This window comes from Scheffersomyces xylosifermentans (assembly GCF_036884685.1).
Source record: "Scheffersomyces xylosifermentans strain CBS 12540 chromosome Unknown RJT20scaffold_3, whole genome shotgun sequence".
In the NCBI taxonomy this organism is placed as follows: domain Eukaryota; kingdom Fungi; phylum Ascomycota; class Pichiomycetes; order Serinales; family Debaryomycetaceae; genus Scheffersomyces; species Scheffersomyces xylosifermentans.
In genome coordinates, this window is record NW_027042941.1 from 1,334,111 (window position 1) to 1,353,614 (window position 19,504).

The 19,504-nt window shown below is 40.1% G+C and overlaps 5 protein-coding genes across 5 annotated transcripts; 3 read left to right on the top strand and 2 right to left on the bottom strand. All coding sequences in view use genetic code 12, as the record gives it.

The window, feature by feature from the left end:
• Window positions 1-71: 71 nt before the first annotated feature.
• On the bottom strand, window positions 72-6,341 carry RJT20DRAFT_134373 (uncharacterized protein; the record flags this gene model as incomplete). The annotated part of the gene is made up of 1 exon (XM_064918310.1): window positions 72-6,341. The coding sequence occupies one exon, from the start codon at window positions 6,339-6,341 to the stop codon at window positions 72-74; it is 6,270 nt and encodes a 2,089-aa protein (XP_064775155.1).
• A 1,238-nt stretch (window positions 6,342-7,579) lies between these two features.
• Window positions 7,580-8,962, bottom strand: RJT20DRAFT_1663 (uncharacterized protein; the record flags this gene model as incomplete). The annotated part of the gene is made up of 1 exon (XM_064919187.1): window positions 7,580-8,962. One exon carries the CDS (start codon window positions 8,960-8,962, stop codon window positions 7,580-7,582), a length of 1,383 nt encoding a protein of 460 aa, XP_064775156.1.
• Window positions 8,963-12,648: 3,686 nt separating this feature from the next.
• On the top strand, window positions 12,649-15,344 carry RJT20DRAFT_37012 (uncharacterized protein). Its single transcript, XM_064919873.1, has one exon. The coding sequence runs from the start codon at window positions 12,886-12,888 to the stop codon at window positions 15,061-15,063; it is 2,178 nt and encodes a 725-aa protein (XP_064775157.1). The 5' UTR covers window positions 12,649-12,885; the 3' UTR covers window positions 15,064-15,344.
• Window positions 15,345-15,479: 135 nt separating this feature from the next.
• Window positions 15,480-17,078, top strand: MID1 (Mid1p; the record flags this gene model as incomplete). Its single annotated transcript, XM_064918311.1, has 1 exon — window positions 15,480-17,078. The coding sequence occupies one exon, from the start codon at window positions 15,480-15,482 to the stop codon at window positions 17,076-17,078; it is 1,599 nt and encodes a 532-aa protein (XP_064775158.1).
• An 877-nt stretch (window positions 17,079-17,955) lies between these two features.
• RFC3 (replication factor C subunit 3) lies at window positions 17,956-19,115 on the top strand (the record flags this gene model as incomplete). Its single annotated transcript, XM_064918764.1, has 2 exons — window positions 17,956-17,990; window positions 18,149-19,115. 2 exons carry the CDS (start codon window positions 17,956-17,958, stop codon window positions 19,113-19,115), a joined length of 1,002 nt encoding a protein of 333 aa, XP_064775159.1.
• Window positions 19,116-19,504: the final 389 nt, after the last annotated feature.

Sequence of the window (19,504 nt, forward strand, 5' to 3'; positions counted from 1 at the left end):
ACAAATCTGGTTTCGTCTCAGACATCTTTGGTGAACTCTTCTAACTGCTACTCTACTATAAGACTTGTAACCTAACGCTTTTTCTTACCATAGACTACAAACCCCCCTACTTCTTCGTGAAATAGATAACCATTTGCATCCAAATGAGTCTTCACACCTTTTCTAATCACTGAAATACCATTTGTTGAGTGGAGACCCCTACCAGTAATAATCGACAAGGGTTCGATTTCACTTGCTTTGGAGCCATATTTATCCATTCTTCCCTCAATAGCACGGACTTCAAGCTCGTGTTCCCACCATATTCTTAATGCTTGCTTGGTCACCTCCATTGCACCAGCGAGTCTGAAGCCATGTAAATCTAAAACACCCGTGCTTTCGTATCTTTTAAGGCATTCATTGAGTAATTCCGTCTGAGCCTGGTTGCTTTTTGACATCCTGCTCTTGAAATTGAGATACTTGTTGCTTAATGAATTTTCAACTCCATCAAAGTTATAACTGGAAGGTTTTCCACTAATAGACTCCGCCAAAGAAAGTAATGGCTTCTTCGCCTGCTTTGGTTTGTTGAGTTGTTTACTCTTGGTGGTCAAGTTTCCCAAATTATGCTCTATGACTACTCTGCATATCTCAATGGCTCTCATTACATCGCCATTAACTAATTCGAGAGCTTTGTAGATGAACGGCTCCTCAATCTCATGCAAAGCAGGATTACTTTGATAAAGCATTTTCAACTCCTGGCCGGAGGAAGAGTCTGGACCAAATTTTGAGAATCTTTGCTTAGGACGAGAAGTGTGCAACCTTCCTCCAACTGTTGCACCACCTCTTTGAACTCGGCCACCAGATGGAATGAGAAAATCTAAAGCTGGCATGCTTTCTTCGGGTTCTGATGGTTTATAATTTTGAACGATGTCTATCAATGTCTCTACGAACTTTCCTTGATTGGCATGCAAATGACTGGTGATATTTCCAATAGGAACATCAACCAACTCCTTTATTCTATCGGCTGTACCTTTCAAGGAGTTCCAAACTGAGTCATTGACAGACTGAGAACTTGTGACCACTGGTTCAAACTTATCGGATACATCTCCACTCAAAAGAGAATTCGTGGTTAATTCAACATCGCCGTTATGGCTTTCTAGTTCTCTATTGAGAATTTCTAGATCGAAAGTAGGAAATATGTCCTTCAATTGGTACACAGATGACGAGTATTCATTGGTAGTAGATTTTGAAGCAGTATCTGCCATAGTCTCCCTCTTTGCTTCCTCGCGTAGCTCGTTTGTCTCTGCTTCAAGGAAAAGTGATTCTATCAATTCATCAAGACTTTCAGAAAGCTTTAATAAAGTTTTTAAATAAGTTCGTGGATAAGTAGGAAACAAATCAGAAATCGTATCAAAAAGTTCTAGGAAATCTGCATCTTCATCTAATTCGTCATAAACAAAGTTGGAATAGTCACTCTCATCTAGGTAAAGGTCGATAGAAGCAAAATCTTGGTTTACTGTTGGAAATTGAAAGTGTTTATCAGAGTGTTCGTCAGAGTCGCCCTCCTTCTTATTTTCAAGTTCATCTTCATTGCATTTCTTTTCTGATGTCGAATTGCTGACATCCTCTTCAAGAGTGTCGTCTAGCTTTTCATGAGTTGGAAATTTCAAACCTTCCTCTTCGCGAGAGAGTTTAGGGCATTCGGACTGATCATGTCTTTCTCTACAGATTGAACACTCTGGAATCAAAAGTGGACTGGGCAGGGAGTTTATAGGTGATGGTCTCTTGTCTTCGTCATCTTCACCATCATCACCATTCTTACCATCACTCAAGTTATCTTTATTGGATCCTTCAGTCGAACTTATACCATTCGAGGATTCTGCCACTGGATCTGATGTGGTAGTCTTATTAGCTACTTTAGAAGCAGATTCGGATATCGTGGAGGATTCAGTATTCATATCTGCTTGCTCATTCTTTTTCTCATCAATCTCTCCATTTTGTTCCGAAGATGGCTCTCTAATCGATCTCAGCTCCATCTTCCTTTTCGCTTCCTTCTCTGCTTGAAGCTTGGCTGCATATTCGGGGTCAAGATCACGAATCAGGATGACGAGGTTGTGTATCTCTCCATATCTCTTGTGCCTTTGCATGCTCTTCAAAATCGAGATTCCTTCCGTGAGATCATACTTAGCGACACTTTGTTCAACTTCATTGTACTTGGCAAAATCAGATTCCAAGCTGGCAGCAAGTTCCATGAAGGCATCACTTGGTCCATGTGAAATAGGTGGTGGAGAGCTCGAATGAGAGTGCCCAGAATCCAGGCGAGACCGAGTCGTGATTAAATTGTTTTGGGTGATGGATATTTCTTTTTCTATCATCCTTATACTCAAAGCCTCCTCCATTTGGTTTGGATCGGCTTCTTTTTGATCTTTCCCCGTTCTAACTCTTCCCTCTAATAGCAGCTCCGGTTTAGTGTTGCCGTTTGCATTGGCAGACAACAGAGATGAAGCCGTATCTGAATTGTCGTTGGAATGATCTTCAGCAGGTGACTTTGACGATGACAGAGCTTGTAGAACTGAAAAGCCTTCGTCGGATTTCGGAATTGCCCTATCTAACGATACCTTTGAAATTGCAGCTCCTCCATGTTTAGATGTCTTCTGTTTTGTAGGGCTTTCATCTTTGTTGGACGATTCCACGTTGAGTGCCTCTTCTTCTGCTGTAGAAGCGGTGGTTGTAGCCACTTCTGCATTCGCAGTAGGACCATGAGACCCACTCGATTTCGATCTAGCTGAGTTAGATTCTCCTCTACCTGTAGTAAACTTTGCTTTAGTTGTGAGAGAATCAATCTTAGAGGCGACAGATTCCGTCTTCGAAGCAGCTTGAGACTTATTAGCAAGAGATTCTGCTTTACCGGCATTAGCTCCTCCTGAGGGATTCTTTGGAGAATCCTTTGTTATAGGTACAAAAGGAATAGCTTCTATCACTGGCAATTTGGCTTCAGCCTTGACTGGTAGTTCATAGACTTCTCTGTCCTTGGAAATTGATACGCCCTTAAGTTTGCTCTTCTTGGAAATAGATGTGTGCTGTTTTACAGTTTTGGTATTTTTGTCCTTCGATTTGACCTCACCAGTGTACTTTTTGAGTTGAGCTTCCGACTTTGCATGTGCTGCAGCAAGAGTGTCTGTGTATATCAGAGGCAAAGTATATTCTTGTGTCTCGATGGAACTGAGAGAAATATTGAGCAGGTCGCTCAATTCTGCTGTCTGTTCTGAAGGCTCAAACTGGTCAGCTGGGATCCATTGTGGCAAGAACTTAGGTTCCATATCTACAAAATTGGTGTTTTCAGCAACTTGCAGTGTGTTCGATGTTTCCTTAAAAGTTGCTCGTGATGATCGGATCGCACTTGCCGAAGAGTCGATACTAGACATATCGGAATCCGGTGTTCTAGATTTCCGAGTATTTTGTGCCAATGGATCCTTGGGTTTCTTTGCAAGCTTGGGTTTTAGGGCTGAAGTACCCGACCTACTTGAACTTTCAGGAGTCTTTTTTGCCAATGCCGGGAACTCGCTTGCATCTAATGAAGGGTTAGCGATTGGAATTTGAGCGATTATGTTGTTCCCATTGGCTACTATGAAATTTACAGAACTATCATTGGATGTATTCCATGCTTTCGAAGATGGATGTGACGAGAAATCATAATTAAATCTTGCCTTTGCTTCATCTTCATGATTTTTAGAATTCGAATGTGTTACATGATCATTTTCATCATGCAAGACGAACTTACCACTTTTAGTTATTCTAAGAGGACGAATAGTAACGCCCTTACTTGTGCTACTTGGATTGTTTTCCTTGACTCGCTCTTCTTTTCGTAAATCTTCTGTTCTATTGGTTAAATGTAAATCTTCAGAATCATTGCTCTTTTCTAAGCCAAATGATGAGAATGAGTTGCCACCCCTAGCCGCTTGCATTGTGCTAGCATTGTTCCAAATTGAAGCACCCACATTTGCTGCTCCAGTAGTCTTGAATGTTGAAGTCTGTTCTTGCCTTATGCTGTTGGAAATATTTATTGGAGAGGTCAACGAGTCCACCTGGCCAAAAAAATCAGATCCTAAGGTCAGATTCATTCTGTTGTTATCAAAAATAGTAGAATCATTAAAAGATAAGTGCATTACCGTACCACTCCCTTGATCATATGATCTATTTTGAGAGCTTCTAAAAGAATTGATTGGACCATTATTGTTGTTTCCAAAGAACGTGGACCCGTTGGCCGAAGATGGATCAAAAACATTTCCACTGGAAACTCTATTGAGCATTCCATTGCTCAAATTGTGGTGTGGGTCAATCAGGGTATTTGGTAAATTGTGATTGCTAACTGGAACATTGGTACCCAACGGATTAAAAGCGGTGGATAACGACGATTGTGATGAGCTCGCTGAAGCATTGTTAAAAATATGGTGACTTGCTGAAGACACATGCGGAGTTTCAAACTGCAAAACCGGAGTTGATACTGTACTTGAGTTATTCAAACTGCCGATATTTGCGTTCGTACTAATAGTCGCATTTGTAGTGTTATTGTTAGCAGGTCTGTTCCAAGTGAATGAGGATGAGCTTTGATTGTGCACGGGTGTGGAATTTCTAGATATCTCATGTAAGAGAGATGTCCTAGAAGAATTAGGAATCAGAGAAATGAGAGTCCCTGGTGAGTGGGACTTCAAAGGAGTATGTGAACTAGAAGGTACAGAAGTGTGTGGAGAGTCCAAAACGGATGATGATTCATGAGGTTTCTGTTGTTCTTCGAGGTGTAGGCTTGGGTCATCCATAGTGGTCCTTGAAATTTCCTTCGAGTAGTCTTCATCATCCTCAAAAACATTTCCAGTAAGGGTGCTTTCCTCTTTTGTGTGCACTTCGAAACTAGATGAAACATTTGCAACTCCAGGGTCAGCATTTCTATAATCAAGGAGATCCTCTTCACTATGAACATCATTTTCTGTTTCCAATGTCTCCTCTTTCACTGCCGTAATTGTTGGAATTTCATTGATAGATTCCTTTAAGCTAGGAATGGAGGATGTCAAATTCAAAACCTTTTCGCTTTCATCTTCATTTATTGTCCACACTGGCTCTACTTTATTCTCAATCACGTCTGATTGTACTGCATCTTCTGATATACTCTGTTTCAGTCCATCCTGCAATTGGGCATATATTTTCGCTTCATTTTCTCGTGAAGTTCTTTCCGCTTCCTTTTCTCTTAGCTCTTTTTGAAGCCTGGCTAATTCGTTGTGAAGCCGTTTGACATCTTCGTTTAAACTCAGATTTTTTTCGATAAGCTCCTTATTCTTCTCGCTCAAGCTATTGTTTAGCGCTAGAATTTGGGAACACCATTCCTTGATCTCGACCGATGGTGACGGGCTCAAAGTTGTCGACTGCACCGGCTTCCAACTATTCAATACTTCCAAGAGGCCATATAATACCTCATCAATTTTTGTTTCGACGAGTTTTTCACGTTTCTCCAGCTGTCTGATCTCTTCTGCTTTAAACTTTTCAGTAATATTCTCTGTCTCCTCTCTCCTTATTCGCGCCAAAATCACTTCTCTTTCTTCGTCCGTAATGTAATTACCAATCCCTGAAAAGTTTGAAAGAGGCATCTCCATATCCGATATAGGAGTTTCGTATTCATACGGCAGCTTCTCCTTCAAATTGTTGTAGCCTGGGATGTCTAGTGAACCATGTAGAGCGCTTGAAATAACAATCACCAATGCCATCACAAACAATCCTTCGTCTCCGTTGACTAAATCATATAGACGTGACATAAATTCAGCACCTCCTAGATTATATATTGACTTGAATTCATCAAGGAACTTCTTCTTGCTTTGGTTCTCCCTGTAAAGCTTCGATTTCTTGAACGACCGCACTCGCTGTTGAACAAGTATTGTTGGCAGCTTGGTTCGTAGATCTGTAGTTGTTTCAGGCACTGACTTACCTAGTATTCCTGCGAGATAGTATACAAATGAGTCCAAGATATTCGAGTTTGCATTGGTGCTGTCTCCGTTGGCCGTTGATGAGAGTGGATAGTTGGGGTATTTCCATGCATCTTCTAGAGCCCGGATGGTATCGGAGTTCATGGTTCCCCTTCCAAAGCCCCAGAGGTCGAAACGATATTTCAAAGCGTCAGCTAGAACCTTGTTGGAGACTTTAATCCGGAAAGAATCGAAGAAATTTAACAGCTGAGGCTCCTTCCACTCACGATAGCGAGCGTAGTGGAAATACTCCTCTGTGTTGACCTGATTAGGGTCAAGAAGGGGACGTGCTTTCTCAATTGTCTTCTCATAGTCCAAGTTACGGGAGTGTGCGTTAAAGATCATTGCAGTCATGATCTTTTGGCGATTTTCTGATTCAACGTTAATGTGAAAGGCTGCAACAGGGGTAGATTCTATCTAGTAGTACTATGATAATCCGATGAAAAATAGGTCTTTTTCGGCGCTATAACAAGCATTCTATTCGGACGCCACTTTCAGAGCTACTGGGTAGTTCAACGTGTGTAATTACGACCGTTTTTGGATTCGAATCACTGTCGTCTGAACAAGTTGGGGCCGTTTGATACCAGAAATTTAAGCTTCCAATATTTTTGTGGTGCACAGGCGAAAAACTGTAAACCGATGAAAAACGAAGAGTACATGTTAGTTGGGTTAGTTGGGGGTATTGCAAATGAGGAGAGGAGACAGGGTCTGGGAGAACTATGGCGTATATATGAAAAATGAACAGAATTGTGATTTTATGGAAGAAAATCGCTTTGACGGCAGAAGACTTGTTAATGGCATCATTTTGAGCTTGTTTGAAAGACGACAAGGTAGTAGTAAATGTTATGTGCTGGAGCCTAACCTTGCTCCTGCTAGTCTCAATATATTCGCACGAGCACTTCGCAGTTCTCAGTTCTCAGTTCTCTCTAACACGTAATTTTTGTCGTTGCATCGTTCGCATCCAATCTTTCGCTCGTCGCTAGTCGGCAATAGAAGTACAGGTTGTATTTTGTTACCAAGTTGCCTAATGCGGAGAACCCAGTTATTGTCGTAAACCAAGAAGTAGTAAGTTGTAGAAATCACAAATTTAAAAAAAGGGACAGAGTATCTTGAATGGTGTGGCGAGATTTTAGATGAAATTTCAGAATAAAATACCGTTTTCTTCTAGTCAATAAGTCTCTAGAGTCAGGAACTGATTGGGAAGACGACTCCACTTAAGATACGCACTCTTACTGGTTGCAAAATAAAAAGGTCCACTCTTCCGGTTATTCATTTCACATACTATTCAATTTAAAACACAAAAGAGATTAGCTCTAGATTCGAGATTAAGCATACATGGGAACCTTGAGTCGCTTTTGGATTGGGAATTGAATATATTGAGGTCTCTCTCACATTCTGGATTGTCTCTCTTCTGAATCTTCTTGGGTTCTCTAGATGCACTAAACTCTACTAAGTTGCTACAACTCCTACATAATTCTTTCTCTCTTGCAATGTCTCTATAATTTTAAATTGCCTAATTACATTATCATATCATTTAGATCATAAGGGGAATCACTTCTCACATAAAAGAATCATCTTCCATTGAACAGTATTCATTTCCTTTTCGACATGTTACGCTTCATCACTAGGGCCTTCAACGCCGAAAGCCACTTGATCATCTCCTCTTCGCTCGGCGCACTGAACCTTACTCTTTTTAATGGAGTAATAATTAATAAACACCACTGCTTCGACTTCGAAAGCGGGTCAAGTTCGATAACGTCGACCAACTGCGAAATTGGAATCACTTTATAAACTTGATGGATCGATTCGCTCTTGTAGAAGTACATATTCTTATTAGTAAGAACTATGTAGAATCTCTTCCATTGGTTATACCTTTTTCTCAACCGTAAAAGATAGCCTCTCTCAATCAAACACTCCTCTTCATGTACATCGGGCAAAGAACGAATACTTGTTCGTTTCTGACTAATTCGCGCCTCGTGATTGATCTCAACGGGCTCTGAAATGTCAAGCTCCTTCATTGGTGTTGTCACTTCGTCAACTTTCTTACTCACTTCCACAGAAGGAGGGTGCAAATCGATTCTGTCTTCTTCTTCGACTTCTTCCTTAATTGGGTTTTCAAGTACAAAGGGTGAGGGAGCAAACGTGGGAGAATCTTGGTTCATCTGCGAATCCGAAACTCCAGAAGATAAATATGGATCCTCAGGGCCAGAATACTCGTCCGTGTACGAATTTGTTCGTTTGACAGACACGGGAAGAGAATGCCTACTAGAGTTAATGTTATACGAGTGATGGAAGGAAGAGGACGAAACAGAAACGAGGTTTTGGGACTTCAGACTAGAAGCTTGATCATCTTCCTCTGCTTCATCTCCAGCATTGTCAACATCAGCTTCTGCATTTTCGTCGAGAGACCCATCCTCAGCAAGTTCCAGTTGCTCTTGAGTAAGTCCTGAGTTGTGTGATACTTCGTGTGAAATTTCAGGTTGTACTATTTTCTGTACTTTTATAGTCTCCTCCACAATACTTGTTTCTTCTTTACTGGTGGCTTCTTCGTCGTCTTCCTTAAAGAACGTCTCTAAGGCCACTATCCATTTCTTATATATTGTCTTATCTCCAGTTTTGAAATGTAAAACCTTGTTGTTCGTATATATGGCGAAGTGGTATCTCTGGTGATCTGGAATCTTACTGAAGGATTGTAAGTTACTGCTGCTTATGACTTTATTAGGCTTGTATTCTGTTGAATCCTTATAGTAGCTCAATTGGCAGTTACGTAGAACGACCCATTTCTTCTTCCATTGATGGGTTTTGCTTGAGCGCTTGAATAAGAAGGAAGATACGATGACTTTGTTATTGTCGAAGTGGTCTTGTAATGAATTGTTCGTCGTGATCGTCTTATTTGTCGATGGAGATTGCGTTGATGACGTTATACGAGAAGAATGGGGAAGCATGCTTGGTTTTCGAGAGACGATGGTGGACATGGTCGATACGAGATGATTTCAGATTGATGATTGTTGTCTGATGTCTAGTTGATCAGCGGATTCTACTGATATTGTTGATTAATGGAAGATGGCTGTGATTTGTATTCGCCCAAAATGAAAGGCAAACGTTCGATGTTGGCTAATTTTGTATCTCGTCGGTAATGGTACGTCCAAATAAATGATATGACGTTATGACTCTGTTTCTCCTTTATCGGCCAGATTCAGATTTCACTGAATATATAGAAGACTATAAAACTCTTGTACTTCGTACAGCAACTCACGTCACTGATGCTTCGCCTACTTTCTGATCCAAGGATCCGCTTATCTAACACAGGATTCAATAGATCAAAGATAATATCCGGCGATAACCCCACAAACCGGTGGAGACAATAGCTGGACAAATGAAGTTTGTTCAAGGAAAAAAACTGCGGAAAGGACTCTGGGGTCTTACAAAATAATCGTAGGATGATCTAAACGGCAGCAGCTGTTAGGGAGATCGTTTCTTGTGGTTGCCAGGACGAGGCCCTTACAATAATAACAAGAACAATACGAAAGAAATAATAATAATAATAAGGAACAGGCTCCAACTAACCTATTAATATTGATTGAAACGAGAGGGTTGAGAAAAAAGATTAACCTGACAGTACACCAAGAATATCAAGGTTATAAATGATAAAAAATGACAATTTAATGACAAGTTAATAATTATTATAATATTTACAATTTATGAGATATTAATTTAATATGAGATAATAGAACAAGATTAAAGTTCCCGATTATAACTGTGCTACAAATAAGCAAAAACAGTCATTGTTTCTTCAAAATATAAGGCACAGAGCAAGAAAGACCAGTAACAAGGCAGTTCAATTTTTGACTCGTGTGCACCCGGGTTCTGGGCTTTGGTTGTTGGTCGGGTTATTCGCTCAAAACATGTTTGAAACAACTTAGAGGTATTTAGGTACATGAAGGCGATTGGTGTTTAATTGGACCAGGCCATTAGCTGGAGAAACTATCTAACTTTGAGGTATATATTTGGCAGCAATTAAACGGAAGTCTCGGTATACAAGGGCTCATATTTACTTAGCATTCCTAGCAACTTATAAAATCTAAATAGGAAACAAAGGTTGGGCAACAAATAACCCTCCAATGTTCAAAATGAGGAGTAGGCGGTGGTTAATCGAGTTTCCACAGCAAGGTTCGACTGGCGAATTATAGTGTTAATAAAAGGGTCATTCCAAGTTGCAGATCCGATCAACTACATAATGAAGTAAGGGAAGGGTTTAGGGCAGCCTATTCTCGGCCAGAATTTTGAATGACGGTGGCATGCTGCACTTCGTGAAAACTTCTTCTGAAGTTTAATTTCCCAACTTTTGGCATAACTTTCACAATATTGGAGTACTGTCCTGGTATATTTCCAGTAATGGTAATATCCTGATCGGGCGCTGTTTGCCAAAAAATGCGTCTTATTGGTTAGAAAAGCTTCTAGACCAAGGAGGCAGCACACGCCCAAAACACACAATTAATACATTCCTGTCATAACACTAGTGTCACTTGACAACAACAAGGCTATAACACACCCAATATAGGTGCATTTACCATTATTCCCCTATCAAGAAATCGACTATTGTTAAGCGACAATTTAGTGTGCATTATTTAATAGAAAGTCACGTGACCTGTCCAAACTGGACTTCGCAGAACTACTTTTAAGGTAGAAATTACCGTGGGTTGATTTAAGAAGCGGAAATGGCTCAAAAAAGTTATATCAGATTGATATCATTAGAGGTAGAAGACATTCTCTGATGGTATTATATATATATTTACTGCCGCCATGATGCTTTGATATTCGCACGACTACAGCTTATACGACTCCCATGAGGTACAATGAGTAATTCTGACTTCGTATAATCTAGACCTCAACAGTTTCTACAATGAGTACGGCCTCCGCCCATGAATTTCATTTCACGTGATCATAAAGTTTTAGCCCCACGGTGAGACTCCTCGCTACTTATAAATGATGTTGTCCTAAGCCTTCCAATCCAAGTGAGCAGGGAAGTCGACTGACGTAGTGATTAATAAGAGTAACGTAACATATGTAAATCGACTTACTACTCCCCTTTATCAACCTGTATGTCATAGATTACCACATTTATGTTGGCCCAGAAATATTCTTCCAAAACTAGAGAACATCTTCCAGACTGCAGGCATCACGCTTCTATGCATCCCCAGCTATTCCTGGAAACAAGAATCACGAGATAATGCAAGACGGGGCTGACAATGAAGTGATCAATGTTAATGGCTTTGCTCCACTTGAAGAAGGAGCGGATATTCATCAATAATCACATAAGCATGCATCTGCAGTGTAATTCCATGTAAGAAAAGTGACCTGTTTAGATTGCATGAATTATATAGTGTTTATTTTGCCTAGTCTATAAAGGAAGATGGGTGCAAATTTACCATACTAACTAACATTAACCGGGGAAAACACACCTGTATAGCATCTAGTCGCGAGAGCCTTGAGAGCACTTCAATAATGAGCCTACTTATGCCCCACTACAAGATGTGATTGTCATGCAATCCCAAGGAGGAAGACGGAACTGACAGATAGTAGAATCTTCCAAACAAATGTATAATCCACCCCGAGAATGACTCCTTCACCCTCGTATACCTTTCAAAATAGAGTATCGTACCCAATCGGATTCCCGCTTTCAGTTCCAGTTTATTAATTATGTCAAGAAAAAGTTAGCTAATGATAAAATTTTTCACTTGCCGCAAATTGCAAATTGCGACCTGTCCGTGCTTGCCTTATTTGGTTATAATGAAGACAAATCTTGTTTGTTCTGTAGGAATCTAAGCCAGGAGACTGGCGTTATTCCGTGTACCCGCCCCTTCTTTTGTTAACAGCCTCATGTTGTTTACTGTTTCTATGCTTTAGGCCGTTCTATTTTACTTGTGGTATGCTTTCTCCTTCGCCAGTTAGTTAATGTCCGCCCGGGCTTATTTGGTGGCTGCTCTCAGCAAGGACTACTGCGAGGAAAAAGAAAAAATCTTTTTTCTTGTCGTATGATTGATTTCTCACTGGAGGGACTGGACTCTGCGACCTGGGCTAATATGCTAGTAGGCTAAGCATGTTTGTGGTGACCATAGTGCAGTCAACTCAGCAGCAAGAATGCAAGAACCTAAGAACTCAATATAAATGTGCTTGGATGGCCCTGTATGTATTGTGTATAATCATGACATCAAAATGCAACAAGCATACGTACACACATAGACGGTTTGAGAAGACTATTGACATTTATATTTATAGATATCTATATGACATGGTAGATTTCAGCAAGTTTCAACTTGTTGATTCTGTTCTCTTTTTTGCTCTTCCCATCGTACATCTCTCCTGTTTCTATTCTGTTATCAGTGCATACCCCCCTCAAACCTCCTACTTTCATATTATTTGAGTGCTTCCATACCTGTGTTCCAGTCACGTGGCCTTCTAATAATTATTTGTGTGAACGCTCTCACCGTAATCGTTTGGCTTTATTCTTCTTTTGAATTTGGCCAGGTTTAAATCGAGGCTTACTTCTTCCCACATAGATAATCCTCATCGGACAGCGAGCTGGTAGTATAGCGTCACTTTTCTATTAGCCCATCGTTATTCCACCATTGGAAGTTAGTTATTCTGCCTTTTCGAGCTAGAATCTTACCGTTTCGCCGTGTTCCTTCAGTTCGAACCGATCTCACTGCTAAACCTTATCTTAAATCTCGCATACTTACAGAAGTCCCGATTCTCAGTGGCTATCCCATTTCATACATACAAGGCACTCGTTGAATCTTATATATAACACCCACAATCGTCGTATCCTCATCTACGATCTTCAACATTGTCCTTTTTTTGAACCTTTGCTGCCACTATCATTAAACAGCTTCCCATCATGTCACATCCTCCTCAGTTGCATCATTCAGCCACGTCACTGCCAGTGGTTGTAGCTCCAAAGCCTGTCCAACCGACCATCACACACTTACAAACAGCGCCAGCACTTAACAAACTTCACAGCGACTCAGAAATCCCACGATCTAAGGTCTTCCAAGAACAAGCAACCAAATTTGCACATTCCTCCAGTGAGGGTGACCCCAATAATGAAGACGGCCACACGCCGTCTGACAGTTCCGAAGACCTTTTAGAATACTTCAAGAATAAGCAATCGGACAGCTATCGTGAAATTCAGTTCAGAATACCTGAAGAGAAGAAGTTGCTAACCAAACTGTACTACGACAAAAGAGTTTCATTTGATACTGTTGATATTCGTACTGATGAAGATGTTCAAGATCTCTGGGATGATGTCTTTGGTTGGGAAATGTATGACAGCTTCGCTTCCTCCAATAGAGGTCGCAAAAACGAACTTTCCCCAAGAAGATCTCTGGCAGCGTCTGCTGGAGACCGTTCCCCAATCAGAGGATATTCAAAAAGAAGTATAGATATTTCGAATTACGACCTTTCTCCTCTAGACATAGACAAATCCCGTTTGGATATCTCTAGACTAGATGCATTAATGGCACAGGTCCCTCCAGTAACATACCCAACCAGACCTATAGTCACCCACCGAGGATGTACCTATAGCAAGGTTCACAAAGACTTTGAGCCTTTGTATCTTAATAAGCTCAACAACAAGCAAAACGGGTATTTAAAACCAGTTTTACCACTGAGAGTGATTTTAGTCTACTTAAGTGGCCGCAGACACACCTGGGTTGCTCTCGATTGGATACTACACAATTTCATTGAAAATGGTGATACAGTGATAATTGTTTCAGCAACAAATTCCGACATGCTCATGAATCCAAGAAGACGTAACTCGTTTTACACACAAGACACTTTTGCCCCTCCTAAGACACCAAAGGCTCGTTTCCGCATGAGAAACAAGCCTGAATACACCAAGTTCATTGCAAAGGATATCATGAGTTACGTATTGGAAGTGATAAACCCCAATGTGATAGCAAAAGTTACCGTTGAAATAGCAGTGGGAAAGACTAAAGATGTTCTTAAGGAGATGTATAAGTTATATGAACCAAATCTCGTCTGCACAGGTACGAAGCCGAATATGAGCATCAGCGCCCCTTTGCGTTCTTGGTTATCATCAAAGTTAACGGATAGGCTTGTGAAGAATTTCCCTTTACCGGTTATTGTAGTACCAGCAGTGAACATGACCCAATTTGAGTTTGCTTTGCAAGATGAAATCAACTCAAAAAACAGCAAAGCAGCTGAGCAAATGGATTACTCATCTTCAACATCATCAGCCCAACTGGGTACTGACTCTATGACTTTGAGCGAAGGTAGCAACGTCTCATCTTCTGCATTAGGAACTACTAATGCCGACACTGACGATGTATCTTCAGTATCATCTGGTACCTCAGGTAGTAGTGTCATGTCAGAAGAGTCTTACTCTTCGTATGATGAAATTTCACAGCTTTATTACGATTACAAAAAGGATCTTGCGACAGGCTTCAGGAAACTTCGCAAACAACCGATGGATGAGTCGTACTTTGCTAATCAAATGAAACTTGTATCCGAGAAGTCGTTGACTTTGTGTGATGATATTAGAAGTGTCGATCCAGACTTTAGAGGCAATGGTTCCAAACTTGCCAGAGCAATTACAGGCTCAAACTCTTTTGGTGTCGTTCCTTACAAGACCAAATCTATGCTTGATCCAATCATCAAACCTCAATCCTTATCATACAGCGAATTGAAGAAGAATTTACAAAAGAAAAGCGTTACCAGTCAGACAACATCACCACTTTCTACACCAGAACCACCCGCTATCGTGGTAGAGCATCACGATGAGCTGACTCCTTCTCCTAGAACTCTCAAGTTCGTTGATGCAGAAGTTCCGAAGTCTTCAAAAGGAGGAAAGGGTCCATCCTTGAAGTTGTTACAGAAATCACTCTCGCATGACGTTGACGACAACTACAATGTCCGTCTAAAGTTAGAACCATTAAAGTCCCATCCAGATATGAAGACCGTTTTCAATACTGATGGTATTTCAGACGTCAGTGTTGGCAAGAAGGGTAAGAAGAACAAATCTTCAAAGAAGAAGCTGTTCTGGAAACTCTTTTAATATTTATTACTACATTACAGCGTAACTATTCCTTAGATTAAGACTTTACAATACAGGTTATTTAATTTGATACTGTTTGCCCATAATCCCTTCATAATCCCTTAATATAAACAGAAAACGCTGTTTCAAAGTAACCGTGAATTATCACTGTGACAAGAGAACTCTCCTTCAAGTCAACCATCCGATGTCGCATCATGAAAAGTCGCAAATAAGACTAAAACTATAACCGTCTTCACGACATTTATACTACAGCCGATGGTCACATATATATTTCTATGATAGTAAGTATAACTAAAGAAAACTTTATATTTGTAGTAAGAATTTCTCAAGCCTTCTCAATTAGAAATTAGTTTTGTTACTATCCGACTTTCACAAATAACGATACCTTTTCTGGTTCTTTCAGCTAATATGTCGAGATGAACTTCGTTATAGCCCTATTCTTTCTAGCCGCAGTTATTACGGCAACCGATGTCGGGTACGAATTCGATTTGAATGCAGAGATAGTCTTTCCATCGGATGGACAGGATGATCTTCAATTCAATGGAGTAGACCAGCAGAATGCTACGAAACGAAACTTGGAATTTATTCCCCAAAAGAAGTACTCTACCAACTCCCAGGGTTTACAGGAGTTCACTCCAATAAGAGATACCATAGTCCAGAGTGGAACCAATTATTACTCATTCAGTGTAAATACAACCACGGGACTCGGGGAATACTATGAGTTTCTTATTTTCCTTACTGGTAACATATGTAGTCAGCCTCCGCATATATTGAACAACGAAACATCATTAGCGGTTTACTATTCCTTCAACGCAAGTATGATGACGAACATGGAAGTATCACAAATGGTTCTATTCCACAACGGTTACTTACAAGCTCTTGCGGATGTACCAATTCAGACCAATGACGAAGTTGCGGATTCCATTTTATATATCGCAGTAAGAGCGCCGGAGAACACGAACCGAACAGCACAATGGTCATATCAAATTGGTGTATCGCAGAATGATTTAGTCTTCCAGTGGGATGACCGGAGTTGGGCCCTGTTGATAGATACCGATGATGATTCAGCTCTTGTCGTGACGGGTAATTTGACAAATGCCCAAGGGCAGAACATCTCCGAGCTTAATGCTACTGAGTCCCAATTCTCGTTGTATATATATTCTTACGACTACAATGATTACTTTACACTGATCAATAGTAGTTGGTGTGCTGTGCGGAATGGACCAGCTCTTATAAGGCCAGAAGAAATTCAGAGTAGTTACACCACCAGAAATGGAGCGTTACAACAGCAATTCTATGTTACTGGTCTTAATGCATCGACAAAGTACATTGCCTATTTGATATCCGATTTCAGTGGTGTGGATTTTGGGGGTGCTGTATACCTGCCGTTTGAGTTTGAAACCTTAGATAGTCCCAGTTGTGAGCTAATCTATGACTTGGACTTCTGTGATCAAATTGCGTATTCTGTTCCAGCTTCTTCCAAGGCGACGAAAGAAGAAATAATGAGCTTATACGATAATAGAGCGAGAGATCTTTATGTCAATTTCACCAAGGCTCTTCAACAGATTCCATGTGATACACTTGAGAATGCTGTCTTTTCGCCCATGAAGACATGCAAGGACTGTGCAGACAGTTATAAGGACTGGTTATGTGCCGTAACAATTCCAAGGTGCTCAACTCGTAATATAACAGGCTACAAAGAAAGGGCTCCTGGTAACTCACGTAACGACTACATAAATGAAGTAATTCAGCCGGATTTGACATACTTCGAAGTTATGCCTTGTGTCAATGTATGTGAAGCCATTGTGCGAGATTGTCCAGCTGACTTCGGATTCATGTGTCCGATTAAAAACGAAAGTATAAGTCTTTCCTACTTTTGGGACAATGGAGGAGATTGGCCAACATGCAACTACGTTGGCAAATACGCCATCACAGCGTCTAGTGCAGCTTTGAGGGCATTTGTGGTAAATGGTTGGCTATTGGCTACCGTTGTGTTTTGTATGGTAATGATGTAAAGTGTGGTTCCTTTTCGAACGATCGGCAGTTTTATAGAAAAAAAAAAGCTCGAAATTACTACATAGGGATTCCACTTCAGGAACCATCCTAATTTTGTAGAAAGGACAATAAGATAAGCATGATGGAAAAGCTCTTTCCATTAAGAGCTGAATTTGTATGGCGTTGCAAATTTAATTTTGCAATCATTCAGAGTCGTGCACGACACTCGAAATCTTTGTTAAGTCTGGGGAAAGACTGGTGGGTTATGAAGGGCCAGTTCCAACGTAGCAACAATATGTATAGAATTATGAATATGTAAGGGATCATAATTGAAGAAAGAGTCAAACACTCAGAAAATTGGTAAAATATACTTTCTTCAGAGAGATCTTCTCTTTGTTTGACTCATAAAGACTGTTTTCTGTTTTTATGGCACAAATGACATTCTTCTTTACAGAAACCTATGCACTGGTCCCTTACAAAAGACCCAATTTCATCCCAATTTTTGATATCTTCCTATTTGTCTCAACCGCACTATACTAGCACTTTCACAATATCACATATTCACATATTCACATATTCACATATTCACATTATCACATTCTCCTATCTATTTATCTCAGACATAGACTCGCTCCCCTAATAACAGCCAACACCCCTTATACTCGTTATCATTTTTGCAACTTCAATCTCACTAATAAACATACTGCGTCATGGATGTTCACATTTCATGAACGGAATTTCCAAACGCGTTCTCTTTTCTGAGCGTAATGAATGAGAGAGATGAATGAGAGTGGTTACTGAAGGTAGTCTTGTCTTTTGGTATAGATATATTGTAAGGGACATTTGGCTGCTCGTCTTACAAGTTGTTACTTATAGATAATCAAAAATTGCATCGAGATGGCAGAAACGAAATCGAAAGAAAACTTGCCTTGGTATGTATCCTTTTATAGATAGGAAGTGATTCATTTTCTTACAGTAATCTGATTGAGATAACTGGTTAGCTGCTAGTTCAAAAGGATGGAAATTGTCCATTTTGAGGTGTCTTGTGAAGTATTGCTTTATACCGTTCATTTACTAACTTTCCATTCAGGGTTGAAAAATATCGTCCAGAAACTTTGGACGAAGTCTACGGACAACAGGACATTGTGGACACAGTGAAGAAGTTTGTTCATGAAGGTAAGCTCCCCCATTTGCTTTTCTACGGACCTCCAGGTACCGGTAAAACTTCTACTATCATAGCATTGGCTAGGGAAATTTACGGATCTAATTACAGAAATATGGTTCTTGAGTTAAATGCTTCCGATGATAGAGGTATCGATGTAGTTCGTAACCAGATCAAGAACTTTGCTTCTACGATGCAAATCTTCTCTCGTGGCTTCAAGTTGATTATTTTGGATGAAGCAGATGCCATGACAGCAGTGGCCCAGAATTCATTAAGAAGGATCATTGAAAAGTATACCAAGAACACTAGATTTTGTATTTTGGCAAACTACGCTCACAAGTTAAATCCAGCATTGTTATCAAGATGTACGCGGTTCAGATTTCATCCTATTGATCAAGAAGCTATAAGAGAGAGAGTACAAAATGTCATCATCAAAGAGAGTTTGAAAATTAGTCCTCCTGCCGAGAATGCACTTTTGAAGTTGTCGAAAGGTGATATGAGAAGAGCATTGAATGTATTACAAGCGTGCAAGGCTGCCGTAGAAGCAGATGACGAAGAGATAGACGAAGATATGATTTATGAGTGCATAGGAGCGCCACATCCACAAGACATAGAAACAGTATTGGACTCCATTTTGAAAGACGACTGGACCACAGCGTATATAACAATCAATAAGTACAAAAGCACGAAAGGATTGGCTCTTGTTGATTTAATAAGTGGGTTCATCGAGATTTTGAATCAGTACCAGTTGAAGAGTAAGACCAGAATTGAGATATTTAAAGGATTGAGTGAAATTGAATACGGGATCTCTCGTGGAGGTAACGAGAAGATCCATAGCAGCGCCATTATTGGCGTGATAAAAGACGCATTGGAATTCGAAGAAGTTGCTGTGTAGTAGATAGTGTAACAAAATAGAGGGCAATAAAGAATTGTAATCTGAAGAATCATATGGCCACAATAATGGCTTAAAACTTAATTAACTGAAGACTCATAGTCGACAATTTCTACATAGGTTCTATTTTTCATGCTTTTTGTTCTCATGTATATTTGAAAATCAATACGTATTACTATATTATTCTGGAGCATAAAATGTTAGTACTATATTCGGTTGAAGTTTGAAATTAACTAACCAACAAATGCATATTAAATCATCTATCTTGACTATTCTTCTCATGAAACAAAAATTATCGAAGAGCTGGGTTTATATTAGATAGAGCCTCCAGGGCTCGTTATAATCATCTTAATCTGCATTGCTTTGGGATCAGCTGTGGAACTATACATACG